The sequence below is a fragment of the Mycothermus thermophilus genome (genome assembly GCF_041956435.1).
Source record: "Mycothermus thermophilus strain CBS 625.91 unplaced genomic scaffold VTJ04scaffold_3, whole genome shotgun sequence".
Taxonomy (NCBI): domain Eukaryota; kingdom Fungi; phylum Ascomycota; class Sordariomycetes; order Sordariales; family Chaetomiaceae; genus Mycothermus; species Mycothermus thermophilus.
In genome coordinates, this window is record NW_027191429.1 from 1,229,185 (window position 1) to 1,255,101 (window position 25,917).

Here is a 25,917-nt window from a genome sequence, read left to right on the forward strand (position 1 = left end):
TCGTCACCATCCATGGTCATGCTCATTACCCCTCCCAATCCCCGACGGAATCCGAGCCCCGCACGCTCATGACTGAGTCGTTGACGAGCTGCGACCTCTCAATTGTTGGACTTGAGTGAGTCGGCGACACCAGCATTGGCAGCATTGGCGAGGTCTTGGGTTCTTATAGTTTTCTTGGGGGACACAGACCAAGATTAAAAAAAAATAAAAAATAAAAAATAAAAAACCTCATCTTGTCACCAGGTCACTAGGTCACTTCGTCTGGCTCTACTCGCCGAACTAAGAGTTAGTCACCAAATGTCAATACAATCTCCACCCAAAGGGCGCGCGTGTAAGTCTTTGCGAGTCCGGAGAAATATCATGCCGCAGCATTGACCAACTTCAAATCGAAATCGAACTCAATATGGTGTTTCTTCTACGTAAACTGAGTATTCAGGCGAGCAATGGATGACGACGACGACAAGGTTGTAAACTTGGGTCCTTACGTATTGTCTTCTTCTCAGCCATGTTCTTCGGCAAGGAAACAGGCGAGAGCAACTGTCTTCAGCAGAGCTTCAGGGGGTCAGAAACGATACCCTGAGCTAAGACCAACAGATCACCTAAGGTACCTGGCTACTATATGCCTACTCTCAATGTCTGGCATGCTTCCCCTCTGCCACACCCGTTCTATGTCGACCTCATCCGCAAGGTATGACTGTGCCTGAGCAGTGTTGCACCGCCCAGTGACCCTTCCAAAACACGAAGTCTCTGAGGCACAAGCAAGTGTGGCTGGGTGCTGGAAGTTTGTTCATCCCTCCTCGATCCCTCTGTCTCTGGTTGAGTTAAGTCATCAGTCAAACACACAACATACATGGTCCCAGCATGTCCGAGACAGACCCGCCGGACTTAAGGTTACGCGGCGCGCCAATGCACGCAGCCACACTCTAACTTGACATACTACGTACATGTGTGGAGGTGGTTCCAGAAAAGAGCATGAGTTATTCTTCTGGGCTTACGGGCGAGGTGCATCCCGTAACTACTAAGTAGTACAACCCCAGAAAAGACAAAAAACTTTTAACTGGACAATCAACTCGGCTCATGACTCATCCTGCAAGAAGCAAGAAGCAAGAAAAAAAAATCTCCTATTAGTTTCCCAATAGTAGATTCCGATTCCTCTTTTGGTTCTGATCAACCCCTCAGGCACACATCCTGTGACGCACTCCGACTACGTAAATGGTCCACCCTGGACTCTGGAAAGGGCGCAGACCCAAACAACCGGAGCAGCCCGAGCTCCGATCGGCTTACGAGATCGGTGATCCGGGGGACAGCTGCCACGTCGGTCGGTGCGTGTCATAGGTAGCATTATGACTCTTGCGCCTGAGCTACCCAAGCATGGGATGGAGCCAGGCCGCGTTTGGTCGCCGTGGTGGTGGTGGTTGGTGACGAAATTGTATGACTGACTGGCTGCGCCTGGTGTGAAGCCTCGTGTGTGGTGCTTGGTTGGTCTAAGACGAACAAGGAAATGCTTAGGCGCAGGGCTGAGGATGGATGGATAGTTGTGCGAGCCCGAAGTTGAGCGGATTCTTCAGCTCGGAGGGGAACGATGGACAGACATATAAGGATGGGATGGGATGCCTGAGGTGTTGGGCTTTCTGGTCCATGATCATCACCAGCATCGCGTTCAAAGAATCAACAAGACACAGTCAACAAAGAACGAGGACAAATAACCTTGTTCTACTTCCACATTGTTACTCTTGACATACCGAGTTAACATCCCCTCGGCTACCGCACCCTTGGCTGCCTACCCACCAGACTTACACCCACCTCAACCACCATCACAGCATCAACATCACCACCACAACTCTAGCCACCACCACACCCACCACCAACAACTCCAAAATGGCCACCCACTGTAAGCCTCCCACTCTCCCTGTCACCTCACAAACCCCCAATCCTACCTGAACTAACCCAATCCCAGCCATCACCGCCTCTGACGCCGCCTCCGTCACCACAACCTCTTCCCTCTCCAGCCGCATCAGCACGCTCAAGACCAAGATCAGCTTCAAGCGCTCCTCTTCGCCCAAGAAGGACACGATGGGCCCGGCATCGCAGAATAAGGTTTTGAGGAACCAGATCCGGATCGGCATCTAATTGTTCCGGTCCCATCTCGTCATCACCCGTGACGAAAAACGAGAAAACGAGGTTGATTGATGGAAGGGATATACAAGTGGTTGTTGGAGAGTTTTGTCAGAATCGTCGTCATGATACTTTTGCCGTCGAACGCTATCAACTCAGCATCATCCCATCCTCCGCGGGTCAAGCCGAGTCAAGCCCGGAGCCGAGTCGAATCGAGTCGAGTCGAGTCCACCACGGGGGTGTTTGTTGGATGAGGGATGGTTGATGGATGAATGGATGGATGGATGGATGAACGACATACCGGACATCCGACATCTCCATCGGTCCAAGGAGTTGTTCGTTCTGCACTGGCGTGCGCGGAGCTCCGAGCAAGCGTGGATATTAGTCCCAGCAACCCTTTCACCTGTTGTCCCTCACTCTCCAACACATGTTGGATAGGGGGGATGGACTGGCGGGTTGCTGGTAGAGACATCTTGATTTGAGGGGATGGTTTCTCCCAAGGGTTGCGGCCCTCAGTGGAGGGTCGCGGTGATAGGGGATGATGATATTGAGTTGCGAGGTTGAACAAAAAAGGAGGTTGACGGCAAGAGGTTGTTTGGGAGTCATGGAACCGTTGATTTTCTTTGTTACATGGCCAGGTGAGAAGAGGATGATAAAATAGGTTGACTTATCGAGAAGAAGAGTTGGAGGATATTTTGCTTCTCATCAGACATACCTTTGCCTTTACCTCATCGTCTAGCTGGGGTATCACTACTTCATACACACAATTAACCATAATGTGTTGTTTTCCCAACTTCTCATCCCTTCCCTTGACCTCTTAAAAAGTATCATCCAAAATATCCTGCTTCATCTTCACCATCGTCGGGCTGTACTCATCCGGATCATCCAAGTCCTCCCCCGCCGTGAGGAGTATGTTATCCACGATGCGCTTACTCGCCTCTCGCGCTGCAACAAAACCAAACTCAGTCAGCACTCGTCTTCCTAATACCAACCATAAGAGGTAGAAGGAAGGAAGGTAGAAAAAAACTTACCGGGCGTCTGCAACAACTTCGACGGCGGCAACGCAAACTGAATTGTCTTCGGCGGACTCATCCCACCCAATCCATCTTCATCCTCGTCACTCTCCCAGGTGATCTCGTCGTCATACCTGCTCGACACCTTTCCACTCGTCCCAGCTTTTCCACCACCACCACCACCACCACCACCACCAGCAGCGGAATTCCCAGAAGCAAACACATCCCTCACCTTCCCCCTCCCCGTCGCCGGCGTCTGCACGCTCACCCCGGGTGTCCTGGGCGCCGCCGCGGCGGCGGTCAGTCGGCCCTTGTTGTAAGCGGCGCGCATCGGCGACATGAAGGCCGCGCTGCGCAGCTGCGGCGGCGCCATCTCGGGCGAGGAAGCGGGGGAGTCTTGCCAGATCGGCCGAGAAGACTTTTGTTCCTCCTTGCCGGGTGTTGTGGCGAGCTTGTCAACCTTCCACCGCATGGGCGAGACACCGGTGGTGCCTTTGTGCGGGGTGGCGGCGATGCGGTAGGTTTTGTCCTGGAGGCGGTGGAGGAGGGGATCTTTTTTGTTGTTGTCGCGGGACGCAAAGAGGCCGCTAGTGTCGAAGGCGCGCGGGGTGAAGGACACGTCGGGGAGGCGGGCGGTGTGTTGTTGGAAGAGGAGGGAGGTGTCATCGTCGTCGTCCGCTTGGTTTTGGGTTGTGGTTGGGTCGGCGGTGGTGGAGTCGGGTTGGTCCCGCTTGATATTGCTGCTGCCGACGTAAGGGGAGTTGTTGTAGTCGTCGTATTTCGGCCGCAGAGAGAGCGTCTTGGTTGCCGGCGGGCGAGGGGTACTACCCGTCACATCGCCGTCATTAGCGTCGAGCATACTCTCCTCCGCTGGCGGTCGGCTGTCGTCGGGCGGGTACGCCACCGCGGACGACTCATCCGCCCCAGGAGCCACGGACGCATCATGACCACCACCGCCATGTAGGGTGTCATCGGCAACCGCAGAAGAGGTCTCGTCTTGCACGGTACTCTCCTCCTCGGCGGTGACTCCCGTGGTGTTGTTGTTGTTGTCGTCGGCGACGTCCTCGTAGCCTGACAGCGAGACGTTGGCGGAGGCTTCGAAGAACTGTTTCCAGAACTTGGTCGCTTCCCAGACGGCGCGGGAATGCTCGCCGTACTGCTCGACGAGGGGCAGAATGCTGGTGGTGACGATGCGGTGGGCTTTGCTGAAGTTGGAGTCGATTTCTTGGAGGGTGAGGGTGATGGATTGCTCGAGCTTTTCGAGCTCTTCGGTGAGGGTGAGGTTCCTCTGGGTTGATTGTCCTGGGCGGGACATGGTGGACTGTTTGAGGAGGTCGGAGAAGGTTGTGTTTACTTTTCTGTCAACAGTTTAGAGTTGGCATAAGCTCAGGCGCGTCATAAGAAGTGAAGCAAGCTCCGCGGTTGCGGGGTTCCAGGGGATTGAGATGCTGGGTTGGTGGGGCATGCAGCTGCTCCAGCACTTAACGAGCTCACAGCCATAGATATTAGTGAACCAGCCTGATTCTCGTCCAAGGAACTCTGTGTGCCCAGCAAGGTTGTCCTCGGTCAATTTGGGATGAGGTAGGAGTACATACATGCGGCCTTTATACATACAATTCAGTTTCTTCAATATGGGTATCAATCGCTGGCTTTCCTCCCGCCTGGCCGTCCCAGCCACATCCATCCTTCCACAGCTGCCACAACTCGCCGGTGCTCTGACCTGAAAACAAACACGCATTGTACAGATAAGACAGACAGACTGCACAAAGCTCCGAGAACGCCTGACATCCCAGTCCATCATCTCCCCCGTCCTCGAGTCCTGCCCCGATTGCTTCGCCCCCGTGCCGCTGTCCTCGTTCTCCCTTTTTGTCCCCTGGTCGACGCGGGCGTGGCCCTCTCTTCCTCCTCCTCCTCTTCTTCCTCTTCTTCCTCCTCCGACTCCTCTTCCTCCTCACTTTCCTCCTCGGACGGCGACTCCTCTTTCACTCTGCGCGCTCTGCTAGAGGTACGCTTGGTGGCGGCTCGCCCGCCCGACTTGGCGGCCGAGCGCCGGACGGGGCTAGCGGCCGGCGTCTCGTTTTCCGTGTCCTCGACGGTGCTACTTCGAGTGCCGCGGGCGTCGGTGGCGCGCTTGCGCTTCTTGGACGACGGATCGACGGGCGCGTCCGGGTCGAACTGAGGCGGGCTGCTAGGCGCCTCGCTCGGGCCGGCGCGCGCTCGCTCCAGCATCAGGTCCCCAAACTCGTCCACGGGCAGGCGGAAGTCGTGATACCGGCGGGGCTGACCTTCTTCCTCGGGCGGGTCCATGTTATTTTCCCGCTCGTCGATGGCTTCCAGGTTGTAGAATTCGGCCAGCTTGGTCCAGATGCCCGGGATGCGCGTGTGCGGCCAGGTGTCGGGGTCGAAGCCGTGGTTGCGTAGGTGCTCGCTGATGGCTAGCATTCGGAAATGTTTGTGCATGCCTGTTGTTGTTGGACCGAGGACGTGGTCAGCGGTTCGGCCCGCGACGAAGGGAACGAGATGTGCCTGTCCACATACCAGCTGGCTTCCACCGGATGACTGCCTTGAAGAGAGAGGCAACTTGGTCGTCGGTCCATGGGTCTGTGACAGGTTTGGGGGGTTGTGGCGGCGGGGGCGGCGCTGTGGGAGCTGTCGGGGTCTGGGCTGGAGTGTCGACGTCCATGGCATCATCATTCGCGGCGGACTGGGCGCCAGACCGGCCGCCCTTCTTTTTCGGTGGCATGGCTGGTCCGTTGGCGATGTGTTATTGCCTTTAGTATAGTATACGAGTATATGCAGCCCTCTACGCGACGAATTGGTCCGGTATTGGTGGGATTTTCATGTGTCGGGGTTGCCTGTTGCTGTTGCTGTTGCTGTTGGTGTTTTTGCGCGGATGGATGCAATGTTTCACGAGCTTCAGACTCTGGAGTTGGAGCTCGAGACAGCTCCACCGCGTGAACCTTGCTGGGCCGACCGGGGTGTGGTTGAAAGGGTTAGGGTTATACAAGCCGTGGTCTTAGACATGCTGCGTCCCCAAACTCATCGAGTTACAAACACAAACACAGGGCATCTACATCAACACACCTCTCACAGGTTGGGTCAGCCTGACGCGGAAAATATGACGGGCATGACTGATGAGGAAGACCCCTCGCAGCTCTTTGCCATCCCAGACCTTTGGCGGCCATCGATTTGGCTCAACCAAACGTTTACTGAGCCAGGAAAGGGAACTGCCACGCCTAACCCTCTCTTTGCCCTCGACACATCAACAACACCAACAAAACCCCTGGGTCTGGGTCTGGTTGCCAGCACAGACCTCGACATCAATCTCAGCCTCCCTGAGAAGCCCTTCGGTGCCGACGATGGCGATGGCGATGGCTTCTTCAAGCTGCCTTCCCTGCTTCGCGAATTAACATCCCAACCCGACCCCAATCAGACCAACATTGATGATCAAGCTGGGGACAAGCAGGCCCCTATTAGTACTACGTCTGTGGCCGGCGACTCTCTCTGTTCATCCGATCGTCACAACGACGGCGACCCCGATGGCAATGACTTCTGGCTTTTCTCCGACTCTGAAACCGCCGGGGCTCTTCCCCAGCTGTGCACCTGGGAAGCCTTTGAGCAGCCGGACCAGGGGAACTCCGGTGCCCCTGTCTTCCTCTCCGAGGCTGGCCCTGCTGCCTTTGACGCTCTTATCGCCTCGGCTCAAGCTGCCGGCGGTGACCCCGACATACTGCCCACGTCTCTGTACTGCTCGTGCCTTCTAAACCTCGCCCTGGGCCGGAGCTCTCTCCTCTTCTCCTGGGACGCCGACAAGCTCTCGTTTGTCAAGACGAGCCCCGGGTTGAGGGTGTCAGGTCTTTCCTTGGACCTGATTAGTGCCGTTGATTCCCTCTGCCTTGACTGCGGAAACTCGGCAAGGCATCTACAAGCTTTCGCCGAGAAGACATACGCAGCTGCAGCCACGCCCACCAGAGTCGCCCTCGCCAGGGTTGTCGCTTGCTTAATCGACACGGTCCGCTCCGAGCTGAGCTCTCGAAGCCGCCAAGTCCAGTCCCTTCTGCAGTTACAGGCCGCTGTTCAGCCAGCCCAGTCTATCCTATCTTACTTTAAGGGCTTTGTCAAGACACTGTCTCGGCAAAAGTCTGACGAAGCTCTCTTGTCTTACCTCTTTCAGGAGGCCGAAGCCTCTGAATACAGGAGCGAGCTCATCAAGGAGTGCACACGACAAGTTCTTCGGATTCTGTCTAGACCATGGATCGAGCTGGTGGAAGAATGGGTGGGCCTCAAACCCGACGAGGCATTTCCCTTGGACAAGAAGGGACCAGGTAAGGGCTTCATTCGGGTGGCCGACAAGATGTGGATCGACGATCAAGGGTTCGAGCTTGAGGAGCCAGACTACTTCCTCGACCGGGACAAGTTGCCTTCCTTCATCAGCGAGGACATGGGCCAGACCATCTTCGAGACTGGCTGGAACCTCCGCTTCCTGCGCGAGCACCACCCGGAACACGCGCTCTCTAGGCCCGACGTGATGGCCCGCGTGGAGCCGCCGAAGCTGGAATGGGAGTTCGATTGGGATGCACTCTCGAAGCTCGAGGCAAAGGCAAACCAGTACCGGGAAGCACTCTCACAGGCCATCAGGGGCTTGACGTCGACGTCGGCTCGCGAGAAGGTCATGCCGTCGCCAATCCCCTCAAAGAAGCGGAAATACAGTGTTGCGGGCCTCGAGTGCTTCGGGCAAGACGAGGCACAAGTCGAAGCACGCCTTCTTGCTTCCATCAACCACCTCAACCAGCCCCTCGAAGAACCCGCGGCCCAAGACGACCTCACCGTTCTCTTGAAGGAGCATCTCTACCGCTCCTCATCCCCCCACCAAGAATCCGCCGCCCTGTCCCCGCACTGGACTCTCGTTCCCCTACTCTCCTTCGGTCCCATCGTCTCGGCCCAATCCCGCCTCGTCAGCCGCGAATGCATGCGCCTCCTTTTCACCTCCCATCATCTCCGAACCCACATCGACCTCCTCCGGCAATACTTCCTCTTCTCCAACGGCCTCTTCTGCAGCCGTCTCGCCCACGCCCTCTTCGACCCGGACCTCTCCAGCGCCGAGCGCCAGTCCGGCGTCGCCCTCGTCGGCGGAACCATGGGTCTCCGCCTCGGCGGCCGTCGCACCTGGCCACCCGCCAGCTCCGAGCTTCGCTTGGCACTGATGGGCGTGCTGGCTGAATGCTACCAACCACCGCCATTCGCCACCTCCTCCAAACCGGCGCGGCCGCAGACGACATCCAATAGCGCTGTTGCTACCCGTGCCGCCACCCACCACCACCCGGCGGACCTCCCCGGCGACCTAAGCTTCGCAGTCCGCGACCTCACCCCGGAAGAGATCGACCGCTGCATGGACCCGGATTCCCTCGAAGCTCTTGACTTTTTACGTCTATCGTACCGTCCGCCGGCGGCGCTGCGCGGGGTGCTGGACCCGTCGACCCTCCTGCGGTACGATCGCATCTTCCGCCTCTTACTGCGCGTCTTGAGGATGCTGTACGTCGCGGACGAGCTGCTGGTCCGCCGGCCGCCGGCGCCGAAGAAGAAGGGGGAAAGCAACGCGTCGATGAGGCTGAGGTTGGAGGCGAGGCATTTCGTCAAGCAGGTCGCCGCGCACTTTTTCGAGGTGGGGATCGAGGCGCCGTGGAGGAGGTTTGAGCGGTGGTTGGACGGGGTTGAGCGGGAGATTTCTGCTGAGGAACAGGACCTGAACTTGGGAGACCGGGAGGGGGTTGTTGGTAATGATGATGGGGTGGGAGGAAAAACCGAGGAGATAATGGCCGCTGCGCGAACGTCGTCACGGCCGTCGTCGTCGGCGAGGAGGCAGCAGCAGCAGCAACAATCCCTCCGCAGCAGCAAGCGACAACACCAACACTCCGACGTCCCAACGTCGGAAACCACTACAATAACCCCGACCACCGTCCTCGAACGGCACGTCCGCGCCCTCGACGAAATCATGACCGTCCTACTCCTCCGCAAACGCCAAGCCCCCGTGATGGCGCTGCTGGAGGAGATTTTTGGCATCATACTGCGGTTTGCGAAGGGGTTGAGGTCTAGCACCATCGTTACTACTACTACTATCTCTACGAATCCTGGGAGGGTAGGGAAGGAAGGACAGGAGACGCCAGAACAGTTGTATAAAGCGTTTCGAAAAAAGGTGGATGCTTTCGTGACGGTTTGTAAAGGGTTGGGGGAGAAGATGGCGGGTTCCACCAGGTTGGCGTCGTCGTTGGGGAGTGAGGAGGGGGGGAGGGATGGGAGTGCCGTGGAGCAGTTAGTGATGAGGATTGATATGGAGGGGTTTTATGGACGGGCGGGTGGATTGTGAGGATAGGTTGCTAGAGAGATACAAAGAGACAGGAACGTCAGGGGTTTACCTGTTTGACAAGTTGACACGCGGGCTTTGTGTGTATAGGTATGTTTGCTGATCCAAAATGCGGACGTCTATCAGCATGTACCGTCCTTCAATACTATAACCTGGAGAAGGATTTAGATGACAGGCTGGCTGACAGACCGCACGCCAACCAGGTGGGGTCGGATAGTTGATGTACGACGGTTGACAACACATAACCACCTGTCAAGTACCGACTTCCAATCCCAGGGAAATGAATGTCTGGCGTCTGGAAACGAGAAGGTGGCATCTGGCAGCGAACAATGACAATGGCCGATATCTTGGTGGTGACGAACCGCCGCGACCGTTGCGAAACAAAAGGCCTGGCTGGCGACAGGCGCCCAACAAAGACACATGCATACCTACAATACCTAAGCCACCAGATAGACAGGCTGACTGATGGCAGACGGCTGACTCTAGCCACCTATTACTGATTGGTAACAGTCAAACATACTGTGTAGTATATCGTGTAGGAACTGCCGACAGATAACCGAGATGGGACAGTCGGGAACTTTCATGTCAGCAGCCGTTGACAGGCTTCCCAAGGACTGACAATTGCGCCTGGTGGTAGGCACCTAAGGCCATAATGGCACTTTGTCGGCGAGAAAATCGTACTGAAACGATGGACGACAGGCGCCTGGCAATAGCAGGCGTGTTGACCTTGGGTAGGCCGGGTTGGTGAACTTCTGACTAACTCCCAGGGACTGTCGACAGACCTAAGGAGATACGAGGATGACAGGAGAGAGTCTTGTGGTGGGCGACTGTTGACACGCGGCTACCGACAGACAAAGAGGTTGGTTGAAGCTAAGCGGCGAAAAGAGTACTTATATATCTCTGTCTAACTCGTTGATGACTGTCAACGGTTTTAGTCGTCTGGGAAGTGAGAGTGATGATTTGGCAACCGATATCCAACGCTCGACCGGTGGAACACGGGATCAGGGGAGATACGACAGGCGCCAGGTGCCCGTCGCATGTCGGCAGGAGACAAACAACAAGTATCCGTTATAAACAACATTTCATGGGCGTCAGTGAATAGTCAACAGGCAACATGCCTGATACGAGGTTATAGGCTAGGGAACAAAGGATCATGACTTATAGAAGACAGCCTATTTGGATAATTAGGCAACGCCTCCCAGGCATCAGTCGTCAGACATCAGTCGACATACGTCTGTTAACAAACGATAGATGACACTTGCCGTAGGATCGATCAAGAGTAGGAAACCAATGACAATAACTCATGTGACAGGGAACAAACGACGATAGGCAACCGATGTGATATAGATTACGAGATCTGTATAGCACGACAGACAACAGAGAGTATACTACCTAGTACAGCAGGCGCCGACATGTGAAAATCAGCTGAGGATCGAGCACGGGAAGCCCGTACAGACCAAATGACGCCAGCCACCGGATGCCAGACTGGCTGTGAGATAGAGAATGCCTCAGGAATACAACAAACATCAGAGGTCATGAGCCAAGTAACAAAGAGCAGGTGACGGGCGACAGATATACAATGACCTCTGGCGTCTGTCAATAGAGATAGCCTGATTCTCAGTCCTTAAGCACTTCCGTATTTGTAGATCTCAGTCTTCCCAGGGCAATCCTTCAAACTTCTTGTTAATCTAGCTGCCTAGGTCTGTATTCCAAAACCCTCTCGAGCTCGGTCGTTGTTGTTATCGCGACCGTGTCGTTCTGGCATTAAGCCAGACAGCGCCCGAACCCCTTCTGACCGTAGTCTCCAAGTCCAACCTGGGTCGCAGAAAGATCTGTCTACTCAGTTCCAATGCCGTCCCATTCCCTCGTTTCGACAGTAAACACTACCATGCACAAGATGCCTGACCGTCGTCTGCTCTTCTTCCATCTCAAAGTCGCACCAAGTCTTCAGCAGCCCACTTTGTCCCGTGGGTCTGTACACAATCACCAAGACAGTAAGACCCAATTTACATCCCCCCATCGTTTAGTCCCACCCAGTGCCACGCGCCCCATCCATCTCGTGAGACCCATCTCTTGTAAGACGCGGGGCCGGGCCGGGCCCCGCGCCGCCGTGACCGGACTCCAACTAACGCCGCCATCCGGCTCCGCATCCCCACTCCGAACCGGTTGACGGCGGACGTCTCCGGCGTGGGTCTCGGAGGGCGGTTTCGGAGGGAGACCGGAGGGTTCGGACGAGGACCGGCGGTGGTGACAGGCATCAACAATGGGCGAAGGTGAGTTGGAACAACATCTCCGCGGGCATCGAAACGCCACAACGACAAGGCGGAAGTAAGGTTAATCCCGCGCTATGCTATGCCAACAACGTTCATTGCCTGTCGCCTGTGGCGGGTAGCCTGCCGGTCCGGAGCAGGCCCCCCAAACTCCCCGTTGGGTGTTGTTGAGGATGTAGGATGTCAGGCATCAATCAACCATCCCCTCTTCATCCCTTCGATTCTCCTCATCTGTCTTCCCGGCCGGCAAAATCCAAAGGTTCTACCTACCTACCTACCTACCTACCTACCTCCTCCTCACATATCGAGTAGTAATACACATTAGGTATTCCGTCCAACATACCGAAACTCCATACCTTCTCCGTAAATAGCTGCAGAGTCCCTCGGCTTTGACAACACAGTATGTACATACATTCCTACATACTACTACATACTACACCTAGAACACATGCACCAAAGACATGCGTGTTCGTTAGGCTCCAAATAAGTCCGACAACTTGCGTTGACACATCTATACTCCTACGAGATACAGGATCTGGCTCCGGAGCAGATTCTCAACCACCTATCGCCGCCGCCGTTGCCGCCTTGACGATGACCGCCTGGGCCGCCTCACTCCCACCGACCACGCGACCGTCTTGGCTCTTAGGCGGTGAGTGCGTGAGCGAAACCGACCAGGCGTGCGCTTTGGCGGTGATGGTGTCCTTCGGTGGCGGATAGGGCGGCGGCCACCAAGGTGCCCAGGCAGACTATGGCGGCAACGGTCCAGCAGGCAAACAAAGCAGGACGGACTGACTGGTTGTCGACGCTCGCCGCTTGTTTGATGTCTACAGTGTATGTATGTACGTATGCCTAAAGCACAGGGCTTTTACAATCCCTCCCGTACGCCTAGTCGAGACTACCTAAATGCTTACCGAGAGCGAGATTCACATCTTTCCACCATGATGGTTGTCACCATGGTTTTGGTTTTGTTTTTTTGCCCCTGAACATTGCCCGCATCCGCATCACCGGGATGGTTGCATCGCTCGTCGCGTCGTGCGACAAAGGGGATGACGGACTTGGCTCGAACCCGGGCCAGCCACCTACCTCACCATGCTTTCGTAACGTCATAACTTTCCATATGACACAGAAAACATGCGAATCCCAGGGGACACTGAACTGAGCCATTGGTTGATCAGATCTTACGACCTACTATAGCGGTAGTAGTATCTACCTGGAATTTCGCCTGCGTGCCTCGCCTTTCAACCCTGGATCGTAACCATTTCATCATCATCATCACCAGTTCATTCCTCCTTTCAAGAAGGTCCGCGCGCCCGCCCGACGCCGGAAGGCGGACATGCTCTCTCTCCTTCCAGCCAAGCCAAAAGCACGGGGTGAAACGGCCCGATGGGTGCCACACTTTTTCGGATACGGGGCGGGTCGGGGATTCGGGGGAGGGGTGGGGTTTCACGGCCGAAGAACTCGCCCGTGGGTACTCCGATTAAGTACAGGAAAGGCCTGTTTTTTTGGGAGTGCTGCTATCCAGTGGCGAGCTGCAAGGCCAGCAAACTCGTACATACATACATACGGTTGAGGTTGCTTTGTCATCATCAGGTGAGGAGAATTTCTGTGTCGTCTGGCGGTTGGGTGTTTCTTTTTTTGCGCATTGATGAGGTAAAAGTAAAAGGAGCCCGAGGCCAACCGCTCCTTTCCATCCATCCATCCATTCACTTGAAGACAATCAGCCTGAGCCGGAAGTGGGATGTATGTATGAAACCTAGGTTGGTTGGAAGAATTGGCCTTGGTTTTGTTGTCGTTGATGATGTCCACGTCACTTCTCTCTCACGAGGCCCGGGAATAATGCTACCCTTGACAGTCTTGGGGGAGAATGATTTGACGATTCCATTCTTCGAGTGCGGAATCTTGCAGGACAGACTTTGGGGAAAGGGAAGAGTCGTTGTTGGACTGGGCTTCCTCATCAGATGTCGCGTTACACAAGCGTTTGAAGGATTGACCTAAACAGGCAATTCCATCGCTTGTCCGCCGAGTGGGGGTCACCGCCTGGCGCGCGCGTGTGCCGAGACTGGGGCCACTTTCTCAGACAGACCGCCTTTCACAGGGCAGGCAACGTCCTCCCTTTCCGCTGGAAGGTTGCTCCTTCCATCTTGTCTGGGGGTTACCGGAGGTACCTAGGTATGGCAACCGCAACAAGAAGAAGGAAGGTACCGGGTTTCTTTTTTCTCTTTCCTTTCCTCAGGCTGATTTTTTGAGGTGGTAACGAACAAAGTCACGCGGTTGGCTGAAAGTTTCTCTCTGCCATGGTGAGGTTGCAGCATCGTCAGGTCACCGTCATGCAGCCTTGTTCCCTTCCATCCATTAGGTTTCTGATATCCTCCTGCCGATAGGAGTCTCGGCCAGGTTGACATGACTCAGGTGTGGTTGGAGGATCGAAGGAATCACAACGTCAAGACCTGAATTGGCCCGTTGCTTGCTGCAAGTGAGCCGGTTCTCGTAGTTGTTGGTGTCATGGGCTGTTTTGCACCACCGATTTCTGCCGGGGCGATGCCGACATGACCGGACACCGAGTATAGAACTGAGCAAAAGAAATGATGGTTTCGGTGACATCTCGGTTGTTGAGGTGTGGCTTGATGTCATTGTCCGTCCGGGCTTTGAGCAATGTCTCGGACCAGAGACGGATAACGAATCTGGATTTATGATCCTCCGTCTTGTTCCCTTTGGCATCTCATTGACCAAGGCTCAAAGAAAACATCTTGCCTTGGTAGTACATACATACCAGCCAAGTATGTCCAGAATCATCCTCCCATTTCTTGCTGCCCGCCAACCTGGCCGGAACTTTCTTTTCATCCCTCGCCACCTCCACAGTAACCTGGAAGGTTCTCAATGTGTATTTCGCCTCTTAAGTCACAACAGACAAGGCATTCATTCCTTCACCGTCACTTTCCTCCCGCCACGGACAGGCAACCCCCGAAGCTCCCCGACCATGTGCCGTGCTCTCTCTCGCTCTCTCATCTCACGTTGGCCATCTGGACGAGTAGTATGCGTGTCCCGTCCTGGATGAGGGTTACACAACCACCAACACAACGCAATGTCGACATCATTCCATCATTCCATCATCATCAGCAGCATCATCCCGCTCCCTCCGATCGGTGATGGGGCCGTAACCGGTGGGTTTCCGGCACGCCGAGGCCGACCGGGGGTAAGTGGGTAGGTGTGGATGCAGCCCAGAAGAAAAACATTTTGCCCAAAAAAAATCTTGGCCAGCAATCATCACAGGCAAATGTGTGGACGAGACGAAGGATGTGCTGCTGCTGCATGTTCACCAATCTTGGTCTGCCACGGATTACTCATCTTGGTAATCCTGCCCAACGAAACCTGGTGTCATGCTGCGCAGGAAGGTCTTGGCAGAATTTCTTGCTGCCGGTGGAATCTGGGCGCTCTTTTCGTCACGTCTGTAGCGAACTCCTGTCGATCTTGTGCAAAACCAGAAGAAGCCCTATGGCATACAACGTACGTAGTGTAATGAACGAAAAATGCCGTTATATCTCCCTCATTCCGGCCGTCCAGTGTCACTTGACCTGTCCGGCCGGTCCGGCACAACGGCAAGGATAAAAAAAGCTCTCCATCATTTGGTTGTACCAATCTGTTGGTTGGTGACGCTCATGTTCTTCTGCCTTTGGGCTTGGTAGCGAAAGTTATCAGGGCAAGCTCCGTGAGTCCAAAGTTTGGCTCGCCGTCGGATCTCGGTCCACATTTGCCGGAAATCTTGCCGAGAGTTTTGGGCATTTCGCGGGAACCCCCACCAGCAGACGGGGATGGAATCGACAACGACGAACACACCCAAGTGATGAATCTCTCACACAATCAGTGCAGAGCCCATTGGATCGTCCCTAGCCAGGGCAGCATGGCATGGCATGGCATGGCGGGAGGGGCCACTACACCAGCCACGCGGCAGAGAGACACCTAGGCACCTAGGCACCTTGTCACCGTTTCAAGCCCCGCTCCCTCCTACTTCGCGTTCTCGGGTTCGCTTCCTCAGGTCTGTCCCGGCCGGAGATGAACAGGACGGAAGATCAGGTGCGGTGAGCGTCTCGTCCCGTTGCGACAGTGGCAATGGCCACGGCTGTACTACTCTCATGATAGTAGGTGCCTACCAGCACCAATCCTCACCGCAGGGAGAGGACGGAAACAAAAATAGGTGTCAAAAATCACAAGCTTGAAAATAATCGTATGGAATGGAAGCCAAGCAAAACAAACCCGCCTTCTCGGCGGCGGGGTTCGACCGCGAGCGCGGGGAGCCACAACAGACGCCTAATGACCGCACTACGTACTACTCCTCCTACCTAGTATTTTGCGTCGGGCGAAGCTCGGGCGGCAAGATTTGTTCTGCACTTGCGCTGCGCTGCACGCATGGCGTTACAGTAGCGGTTGAAGGAGGCGGGGAGGCGGGGAGGCGTGTGTAGATGCGCGCATGCATATCGCTTGTGTGTCGTCACTGGTTGCTTGCTGTTGTGCTACCTGACCAGCCATGCAGAGCTTGTTGTCCAGTTGGGGTGGTTGATGATGATGGAAAATTGCTAAGTCCGGCAGGCAGTGTTTTTTGTTGCTGTATAGAGGCCTACGGCCAGGCCCTTCTCTCGTGCTTTCGGAAACGTTCATCGTTGGCTGCCTTTTCTTTCTGCTTGCGGTTTGTGTCTAACCGATCTAACGGCGGCTGGCGACGGCGGCGAATTACCTGCCTGGCTTGGGCAAAATCTCGCCTCCCGACGACCAGCAAAGCAGGGCCGGAGCTTGGTCGGTGTGTGTGTGTTTGCGTTTGGTGTGTGTGTGTGTGTGTCTGTTGTTGTTCAAACTCAACTGGACGTTCAGGAAACAGGAATCCAAGCAATCGGGTGGTTGAACTTGGGCCCAAGAACGAATCCGGCCCCGCTCACGGTGCGCCGGCGTGGGGCGCCACCTCCGGAACAGGGATGATCCCGTCGGTAATTGCCCGGCTTTAACTCGCGGTGTCGAACATGGCCCATCCAACCATCATGAGGTTGCGTTGTGTAGCGTAGCGTTGGGTGTGTGTGATGTCCTGCAAGGTTGGTTCCGACGAGCCAGAAAGAAGAAAAAATTAGTCCTGTGATGTAAATCCCAATCAAATGAGCGAAAGGGAAAATGTCCGAGGCTGGCATGCGCGCGAGTGCGGGCAAAGGAAAAGAATCGACACAAAACGAACGACGAGCAGGTTCCGCGGGCAAAATGCCACTTGCCATGACATTTGCATCGTCAAACCGTCCCGTCCGTCCGCGGAGCGCGCGGGGGGACGGTGTCTTCGTCAAAGCTTGGCAGACGGCCGCGAATTGGGCCCTGCATGGAATTGCGCGGAGTGTCCTCCGTCCTCTCTCTGCTGGGATTTCGGTCGGGTACTCATCGTTTTCACCTGGTTTTGGTGTGTTGTATATGCCCTGGAGGTGGTTGGGGATTTCACGAGGCGCGCTGGCCGCTCAACCCCTCCTTTTCGTCCTTCTTTGGGGTTATCACGTCCAAAACGAAACGAAGCATGGCGGGGATTGTCGATTGCGGCAGTTTTTGTTCCGTCGCGTCTGCATATCGCTTCGATTTTCCTCGAGGCGCTTGACTCGTGTGTACAAGCAACGTGGCACGCCGTCGATGCAAAAACAAACCGAAACCCCTCTTCTTCTCCTCCCTTTTTGCCTGGATCCGGACGGGGGGCCGAGGTCCTTTGTTTTGAGCCAAGTTCCGATGCCGCAGGTTCGGTAATGAAAGTATGCGTCAAGCTCGAGGGTAATGGACTCGACACATCAGCAAGAGAAGGGTTAGGGAGATGATGATGGTCGTCACCGACCCAGGTTCAGATCACACAAGAGAACAACAGCGTGCTCTCGGCTGGTTGATATCCATGATGTTCTTTTGGTGGAGCACGCGAGCTTCTAGAAGGACAGCCCCTCATACATAAGTCCAACTTTTATACGTCACACAAGAGCAGCCCACGGAAGTGGGTGGGTTCACCGTCGGCGAGGACCCTCCCAGAGCCTCAAGTGTGTCTTGGGGCCATGTCTTGGGGATCGCCCACCCTCTCCACTCACAACCCCCGCCTCGTTCGTTCAAACCCTGGGGATGGGGATGGGGATGCTGTGGCTTCCGACGCCATGCACAGCAAGAGAGGATGCGCGGCTGTCCGTTGTTGGACTCCAACCCACAGACGCGCCAGTCGCTCCAACAGACGCACGCGCGGCTGACGCGCAGCAAGCTTGCTTGCTTGTGTCTTGTGTCGTCAAGACAAGCACCAAAAAGATGGATCCAGTCTCCAGTCCAGCCGTCGCCGTGCCTGATTGATGTGCCCACACATCACGTCACCACCTGTCTTTCTATCCCAAAACGTTTCCGTTCCTGTTTTTTAAAGTATGATTCTCTTTTCCGTTGGGCGGCCATGCGTTTGTTGCGTTGAAATTGCCCCTCACCAATGCAAGGGGCCATTGATTCCGAAATCGCCGAATCTCGCGCTGATACCGCGACAACCCGAGCGAAACAGGCAGGCTGTAATTTTTTTTGCCTCGGGACAAAGCAGCTGGCAGCAAGAGAAGTACCAGCCAGAAACGGCAGACCATCAGTTCCCTCTCTCCTTCTCCCTTCTTCCTGGAGTCGCCGAGGAGAGAAGGGGGTGTCGTCATTGCTTGGGCCGATGGTACGGTACCGCGCCCGCCTCCACAGTGTGAGCCCACTCTCGGCATGTGTGTAGGTGTGTGAGACGGGACCAATTTCACTGTCTCATTTCCATTTCACACTTGCTTGTCATTCCCTCCCTGGGTACTGTATCGGGAGACGTCGTGGAATCGTCCCAGAACAGGTCTCGCGACAAACATGAACCCTGGCCACAAATCACGGCCACGCCTCCATCCAATTCCACCAGGCCGAGGTACGCCAGGGATCGGTCGTCTTGGCCACGACCAATCCGCCAACATTCCTGACTCGTGGAGCACTGCAAATCATCCCGGCGCCGACTCCGGGGTTTGGTCGTGAAACTCCCTCAGACAAAACCTCGATCAACAAGCGCGGAGGGCATGTGGGAGAGGAAATATCGTGCGACTCGGAGTACTCCGTTCATCACTTCCCGTTGCGATTTGTATGTATGGACAGTACCTGACTTGTTAGTACGGATGGGTAAGTATTATACGAAATACACTCGGCATGAGGAAATGCATACACTCTCGCTCCTCCTACCCGAGCGTTTGCCGGCCGGCTGGTGTTTGCGACAGGCTTGTCCGCCAAGGGATCGCTGTGCTGCTGGGCGATCAGAATAGGGCGTGGCAAGATGGGGAGGCCGACATTGTCACAGGCGTGGTGAATGGATGGCACAGACGGACAGCACCCAAAAGCTCCAGCGCTAGCAGTAGCCTTCCCGGCGCTGTTGGGAACCGAACAGAAGAGGTAGCATGCGCTAACCGCTGGCCCGGATAGCGGCCGAGCTCTGGCACCTAGGTCGATACCAGTAGTGTCCCAACTATCACTGGTCCTCGCTGGTTTGGGCACACAAGCAAGAAAGCCAGATCCAAAGTAACCTATCGAGGCCAGCTCACTTACCCTTCATCAGATAACCGAGCACCCGGCGGCGGCGGGCACGCGGACGGTGCTTTCATGTGCTGTTTCTTCACCGCAAGTCTTGTCGTCAAAGTCCCCCGGATGTTCTGGGCCGTCACGCCATTTCGTCGTTTCTCGCAATCCGAACAGAACGCTATCCAGTGTGGGTATGGATGTTTGAAAATCAAGTACCAAACTTTCCTTTTCCTCTCCAATTCCGTGGTGGCGGCGGCCCAGGGACGGCCCAAGGCTCTGGACCGCCCCAGACGCCAACCCAACCCAACAACCCCTCTACGGGGCGCTGCGGCACTGTCCGCTATGGAGCAGATTTGCGCGTGTAGGATGGATCCAGCGCTAACCTACTCCATAGCAGGTAGCCGCCCCGTTTTCGCATGTCGTGATCGATCTAGTACCAGGTAGTTATCAGTTTGCTTTTCGCTTGACATTCGTCGGCATTGGACTTTACAAAAACGAGTCGTGATGAGGCAAGTTGCCGGTCTAGCCGGCGTCGCAGAACACACAAGAGAAGAAAAGAGCCGGTTGGCCAATTCGGCCCTGCTGACGGCACTTGTATTGTTCGGGCCTGGTGGGAGTCGGCTCAGCTAGGTCCACACTTGTTTGTTAGTTGTCGGCCGCCGCCGCTGACGATCTCTTCCCCCAGACCCTGTCATCCGCCGAGAGCTGCTGTTCGGTCGTTCATCGATCAACTACCGGCTCCCGCTGGGTCGCACACAAGTGGGCTCCCGAAATAATACCATCCCAAAGCCCAAATATCAAGCCGCGCTCTCTTGGTGGGTTTTCAAACCACAAAAAGGAGACATCGGTTCTCATCAATCACCTCCCACCCAGCAATCCAGACAGCCCGTCCCCCAAAGCCGAACAGAGCTGACCCCGGCCTAACCGAACTGACAATTGTTGCTGAGATTTGACATTCCCTCCGGGCGCCCGGCATCGCTCAATTTCGCAACAAAGGAACGCCAGATATATGTGGCAAATGTCAAAGGGCAGTGCGTCAGCGTGCTGATGTATACAGTGCGGGAACGGACTGTACGAAACCCGTACGGTAAGTTTCGTAATTGACCGAATCACTGCCAACCAGGCTGGAGCTGCAGATGCACATGCTCACGCACACATCTCACCACACATTGACATCAGCAGGACAATGGCTGTATCCGTCTGAACATGGAAAGAAATGGTGGTTGGAAGACGCAAGCCGTTGCACAAGACTCGTTGTCGCCTCGTTGAACCGTTTGAAAGGGGAATTTCCGTTCCCAAGATTTGGCTTGCACCCCTTCAATCTCGTTTGACCGTGCGACCTCCGCGGGGAGGCGAAATTGATGTGTGGACGGTACCAATTGCATCAATGTTGTGGCCATGAGAAAAAAACAAATCACATGTGCGCCTTGCTGAGACAGCTGGCCGGCCTCTGGCCTCCTTATTTCTTTCCTCCCCGGCAAGGCATGCCGGCAGAAGTTGCCAGACCGTTCGAAACACTTTGTAGGAAACGTATTATGAGTAACGGAAGACAACACATCAAACCGGGCCGCTGCTGTGCAAAAATGCCCTCGACAACGCACTCTGCCGGTTGTGTTTGTCGTTGACTCGCGAGGCATCTCTCTCGAGGTTTGGGGGTGTAGTTCCAGACGTCAGGTATCTTTGCCTTGTCCGTGACATGGCCGTACCCGAACAAACCCCCCCAAGCCGGCAGCGATACCGGACGCTCGCGGCAAAGTCCACCAGACATGGCAGCGACCCGACGGGCATTGGGCCGGATGCAAGCGCGCACTTTATGTCCAAGCTGGGCAGGTTTGGGTACCTGCGGTACTTCATGTACATCGCACTTTTGGTTTTTTCTTTCTTTCGATACAGGGCCTTTCCTTCCCAGAAACAGCCAAGGACCAGCGGTACTCCGTATTTTCACTCCCTTTCAATATTCCCGCCTTCCCGCCTGAAATGTGTTGAACGTGAAGGCCTCCTTCCCATTTCCGCCCCTCCCAAGCCAAGGTCACCCCCTTAGCTTTTTGCACCCCAGGATTGGGCAACATGGGACGAAGTGGCCCGAGCGCCTTTCCCTTCAAGTTTTGTGGCCCTCCCCCCATTTTTTTTTCCCTCCGACCTTTCTTGGTTCCTTACCCACTTTCCCTTTTCTCTTCCACATTCGCGTCCCGTCACCACAACCCGACCCATCTTTTTTTTCCTCTGCACGCCCGCAAACCCAACAACGTGGAACGCAGGCCTGCAGACAGACCGTTGAGAAGTAGAAGCTGGAAACTAAAGCGTTTCCCACAAGAACTCGCTTCGATTGATCATACGTCTCTTTGTGGATTCGCGCCACGAGGCCATCTTCTTCTTTTTTCCCACTTTTCCGACCCGCGATTTAGGACCAGGATCCGTTTTTCTCCACTCGGCACGACACCCTACCACACCAAGACCAGCCCACACCACCGCACAGTGCCCTAACGGCTTCTCGCGCCTTGCTGCGACTTGTGCTGGCCCAGGTCCCGGATTTACCCTCTTTTCTTGTCCGCCACCCGCAACGCATCACCCAGTTCCTGGCTCTTCCTCCCCCAAAACATTAAAAGAGCACGCGCAGACCGAAAAAAAAGTGGCAGGTCCCCACACCGACCATTCCACTCAGACATCCCCATTCCTCTCCACTTCCACGTCCTCTTCTTTTTTTGAGCCTCATTTTCCCGCTTGGGGCTTTTTCTCCACCTTTTTTTTTCCAGAGCACGTCGCGCGCGTCCAAACAGACCCATACCCGTGACTGCAGGTCCCGCAGCTCAACCACCACCTACACGCATCGTCAAACGCATCACACCGCATCGCATAGCTATCGTTGCGCGTGTCTTTGCGGATAACGGACGACAAAGAAGCAGCGATATCTGCATTCTGCTTTCGGAAGCCTCTCAGTCGGGTTCATTCCCAAGAATCGAGAAGTCGTCGAGGCCGAGGAGAGAAAAAGCAAGCAACGGGGTTCGAGACGAGTCGACGCGTCGCATCTCGCAACGCTCGACTTCATCGATCGCGTCGGAGCAGAGAATCCATTCTCTCGCCCGACTGAGCTCATCGCCGCCGCGTTCATCGCGTCCAGGCCAGAACCAGCGACCAGAAACCTTTCGTGCTCCGGCTCGGATGGTTTTTGGTGCTCGTCGTCCTCAGCGTTTTTGAGCGACGGATTATGGAAGGTCTGCCTCACGGCTCGGCGAATGCTATAAACACGTCGGTGGCTTCATACCCTCCTTCGTCGGCATCAGCATCACCGCACCTTTCGCAGCATCAACCTACTCCTCCCCATCTTCAGCATACAACAGCCGTCCCTCCCCACACGCTGCCTCCTCTTCAGCCTAGCAACCCGGTCCTGCAGCAGGGTCCTTACGGAAGCTATCCTCATAGCTCGAGACCTCCGGCGACCAGCGCGCCGAGTTCCACCACTACCACTGCCATGGCCAGCTATCCTCCCCCGCCTCCCCAGAACGCGGGCCGCGGTGGCGCTTATCCCATGATGGGTAACAACAATTATCAGGCTCAGCAGCCGTACCCCGGCGCCTCGTCGAGCATGCTGCCTCAGACGACCACCGCTGCCTCCCATCCCCAGCCCATCGCTCCCGCCCCGGCCACCGCCGGCGGCCGCGCTCCCCCGGTTCTCCGGCCCATGCCGGCCGGCGGCGTCATGTCGTCCCCGAGCATGAACTCACCCTACGGCCAGGCTCCGCTCATGACCCAGGCTCCCATGATGGAGGAGCCGACTCACGTCGTTGGATCTCAGGGCCGGAGGGGCATCCTCCCCAGTGCCCCTGGCCGGCCGGCTCCGCCGGCCCCGGGCTCGGCCCAGGCCAAGAACCAGATCCCGCAGAAGGATGCGGATGGCAAGTTCCCGTGCCCCCACTGCACCAAGACGTATCTGCACGCGAAGCACCTTAAGCGTCACCTCCTCAGGCGTAAGTTTTTGACCCCATCGCACCCTCCAACCCTTTTGATGGTCTGACCCGCCGCCCAGATACCGGCGATCGCCCGTACATGTGTGTCCTGTGCCACGACACGTTCTCGCGCAGCGACATCCTCAAGCGCCACTTCATCAAGTGCTCGGTCCGCCGCGGCAACCCGACCGGTGCCAGCCACCTGTCGCACCCCCAGGCTCACGTGAAGAAGAACCAGCAGGCTGCCCAGCAGAAGGCCATGGGAACCGAGGGCGACGTGAACCACATGAACGGTATGGGTAACATGCCTAGCGCCGAGGGGATGGTCCACCCGTTCGGCATGATTCCCGCCCCCTCCGATGGCATGAACAACGTGGCCAACGATCAAAGCCAATTGTCGAGGTCAAGCACCATTAACAGGGTCGCCGATGACGCAGCCAACCGCGACAGGAGGAATATGACGGGCCAGGTCATGAGCGCCTCTCCCCGCCCGGCGGGCAACTTCGAGCAGGGCTACAACGGTGGCGAGGTCGCCAACAACATGACGGCCAATATCAACCCGCAGCTCGCCAACTACAGCATGCCTCAGAATCAGAACGGAATGCCCATGTTCGGCGGCTCGAGCTCGACCGATTGGTCTCAGATGTTCCAGGCTGGTGCGCACTCTACCTACGTCGATTCGATCCCCGAACCTAATACCATCCAGGGACAGATGCAGACCGTAACAACCAAACCCGAGCCTAATCCGGGCGCCGCCCGAGCGGCAGGCATACCTAGCGACAACCCCGCCGACTCATCCCTCTTCCCTTCGTGGGGAGTTCCGCCGTCCTCGTCCTATCCCAACATCTACCACCAAATGTCGACCAAGATCCTTGATTTCCTCAGGTCCACCCCCGCCGGATCCGATGCCTCGATGTCTAGCGTACTGGATTTTTACTTCCATTCCGACAACGTCCGCAACTTCCTCGAGAACTACACTAATTTCCACGCCCACCTGCCCATCCTCCACATCCCCACGTTCCGTGCCATGGAAGCCCATGTTGGCCTCTTAGCAGCCATGTGCTGTATCGGGGCGTGCTACTCGGAGCGAATACCCGCGCCTAACATTCGTGAGGTTATGGATTTGCTCAAGGGTGCCCTCGAAGGCTCGTCCCGCATGTTCGCGTCTCTTGTTCAACCTCCAGGGTCCGATCCCGTCTACGACTGGTCCTCCTTCGGAAGTAACAAGACCGACCTCGAAGAGCTCCAGGCTACCATGCTTACGCAGATCCTGTTCACTTGGAATGGCACGCCGGCGCAGCGCGAGAAGGCACGGAGGACGTTCCCGCTCATCGCGTCTTCGGCTCGCAAAGCCGGTTTGTTGACCTTGTCTACGGATGGCCCGAGCTACAGCCCAATGCACCGTCCTGATTTCAGTCCGACGGCCGCTTCGGCTTCCGAGTTCAACTGGCACGCCTGGGTCGAGCAAGAGAAGCGCATTCGCACCATGTACCTGATTTACGTTTACGACGTCGCCCTCGGCCTCTACTTCAACACGGGTCCCGACTTCGATCCCTTCGAGGTCCGCATTCCGCTCCCCGCCGACGATGCCGCCTGGGACGCGAGCAACGCGATAGAGTGCGCTGAAGCCCTGGGGTTGCATGGTCCAGAAGCTGCCAAGTTCCGCAATCCGGACGGCACCCAGAGGAGTACCCAACCCGAGATGCGCCAAGTGCTGAAGGCTCTGCTCGACAGCAGCTATCGGATCCAGCCGGGGGCCACCAACCTCTTTGGCAAGTTCATCCTGATCCACGCGCTGCTCGCCATCATGCGCAAGGCGCAGCTCGAGGGTGGCGCCGCGATCTTGACTCGCGCGGCTACTCCGGTGCCTTCTCAGCCCTGGTTTGTCAACGGCCAAGCCACGCCTGCCAACAGCGGGCGCGCGACGCCGGTCGACCTCGGGGCCAGCCTTCTCGACCACCAAACAGCAAAAATGCTCGCTACCGCGCTGGACAAGTTCAAGAGCAACTGGGACCATGACATGGCGATACAGTTCCCGCCGTCGCCGGTCGTCAATCCCAGGCGGTACGGGTTCACTAGGGATGGAATCCACTTCTACTGGTTGGCGACATATCTTCTCAAGAGCACACGGGCGACGGACTTGCAGATGGCGCCGGATCAGCGCTTTGTGCAGGTTATTCATCTTCTCAAGTCGGTGAAGCAATGGGTGTTGACGGACGGAGCATCTCGCGGCGAAGAATTGGGATCGGTTGCGGACATCGACGCGTCATACGGGGCCACGGATCTGACACTCGACATGACACAGTTGTTCCGACCACTTTCGACGGCGAGGAAGTCACCAGGGTATGCAGCTGCTCCGGTTGGCAGCTTGCCGAACCAAGCATAATGAATCTTTCACTCTCGGAGGCGCGCATTCATTCACTCTCTGCATCAGCGGCGTTCTTGTGTCCGAGTCTCTCGCTCGTCTTTTTCTGTCGTCGGCCCATCTCGACGGTAGGAAAGCTGTTGCGTCATTGTGTTTTACCCCACAGTTTTTATGTTTTGTCTTTTATTCACATGTCTCCCTGTGTCTCAATAAAAAGAACAAAAAAAGTCTCATGGCAACACCTCGTTGTTGCTGCAACAACAACAACAACAAGATTGTCACAGAAACGGCGGGG

The 25,917-nt window shown here is 56.0% G+C and overlaps 6 protein-coding genes across 6 annotated transcripts, besides 2 other annotated features; 3 read left to right on the top strand and 3 right to left on the bottom strand.

Annotated features, from left to right (window-relative positions):
* Positions 1-1,878: 1,878 nt before the first annotated feature.
* On the top strand, positions 1,879-2,130 carry VTJ04DRAFT_4546 (uncharacterized protein; the record flags this gene model as incomplete). The annotated part of the gene is made up of 2 exons (XM_069362566.1): positions 1,879-1,891; positions 1,958-2,130. 2 exons carry the CDS (start codon positions 1,879-1,881, stop codon positions 2,128-2,130), a joined length of 186 nt encoding a protein of 61 aa, XP_069219500.1.
* Positions 2,131-2,152: 22 nt separating this feature from the next.
* Positions 2,153-2,890, bottom strand: VTJ04DRAFT_4547 (uncharacterized protein; the record flags this gene model as incomplete). Its single annotated transcript, XM_069362567.1, has 3 exons — positions 2,153-2,269; positions 2,351-2,781; positions 2,827-2,890. 3 exons carry the CDS (start codon positions 2,888-2,890, stop codon positions 2,153-2,155), a joined length of 612 nt encoding a protein of 203 aa, XP_069219501.1.
* A 42-nt stretch (positions 2,891-2,932) lies between these two features.
* VTJ04DRAFT_4548 (uncharacterized protein) lies at positions 2,933-4,443 on the bottom strand (the record flags this gene model as incomplete). The annotated part of the gene is made up of 2 exons (XM_069362568.1): positions 2,933-3,060; positions 3,147-4,443. The coding sequence occupies 2 exons, from the start codon at positions 4,441-4,443 to the stop codon at positions 2,933-2,935; spliced, it is 1,425 nt and encodes a 474-aa protein (XP_069219502.1).
* A 482-nt stretch (positions 4,444-4,925) lies between these two features.
* VTJ04DRAFT_4549 (uncharacterized protein) lies at positions 4,926-5,871 on the bottom strand (the record flags this gene model as incomplete). The annotated part of the gene is made up of 2 exons (XM_069362569.1): positions 4,926-5,590; positions 5,667-5,871. The coding sequence occupies 2 exons, from the start codon at positions 5,869-5,871 to the stop codon at positions 4,926-4,928; spliced, it is 870 nt and encodes a 289-aa protein (XP_069219503.1).
* Positions 5,872-6,246: 375 nt separating this feature from the next.
* Positions 6,247-9,492, top strand: VTJ04DRAFT_4550 (uncharacterized protein; the record flags this gene model as incomplete). Its single annotated transcript, XM_069362571.1, has 1 exon — positions 6,247-9,492. One exon carries the CDS (start codon positions 6,247-6,249, stop codon positions 9,490-9,492), a length of 3,246 nt encoding a protein of 1,081 aa, XP_069219504.1.
* A 9,771-nt stretch (positions 9,493-19,263) lies between these two features.
* Positions 19,264-19,276: a sequence feature (Short protein (VTJ04DRAFT_4551, KAL2120524.1) was converted to a misc_feature.).
* A 64-nt stretch (positions 19,277-19,340) lies between these two features.
* Positions 19,341-19,396: a sequence feature (Short protein (VTJ04DRAFT_4551, KAL2120524.1) was converted to a misc_feature.).
* Positions 19,397-22,782: 3,386 nt separating this feature from the next.
* On the top strand, positions 22,783-25,643 carry VTJ04DRAFT_4552 (uncharacterized protein; the record flags this gene model as incomplete). Its single annotated transcript, XM_069362572.1, has 2 exons — positions 22,783-23,278; positions 23,338-25,643. The coding sequence occupies 2 exons, from the start codon at positions 22,783-22,785 to the stop codon at positions 25,641-25,643; spliced, it is 2,802 nt and encodes a 933-aa protein (XP_069219505.1).
* Between the last annotated feature and the right edge of the window lie 274 nt (positions 25,644-25,917).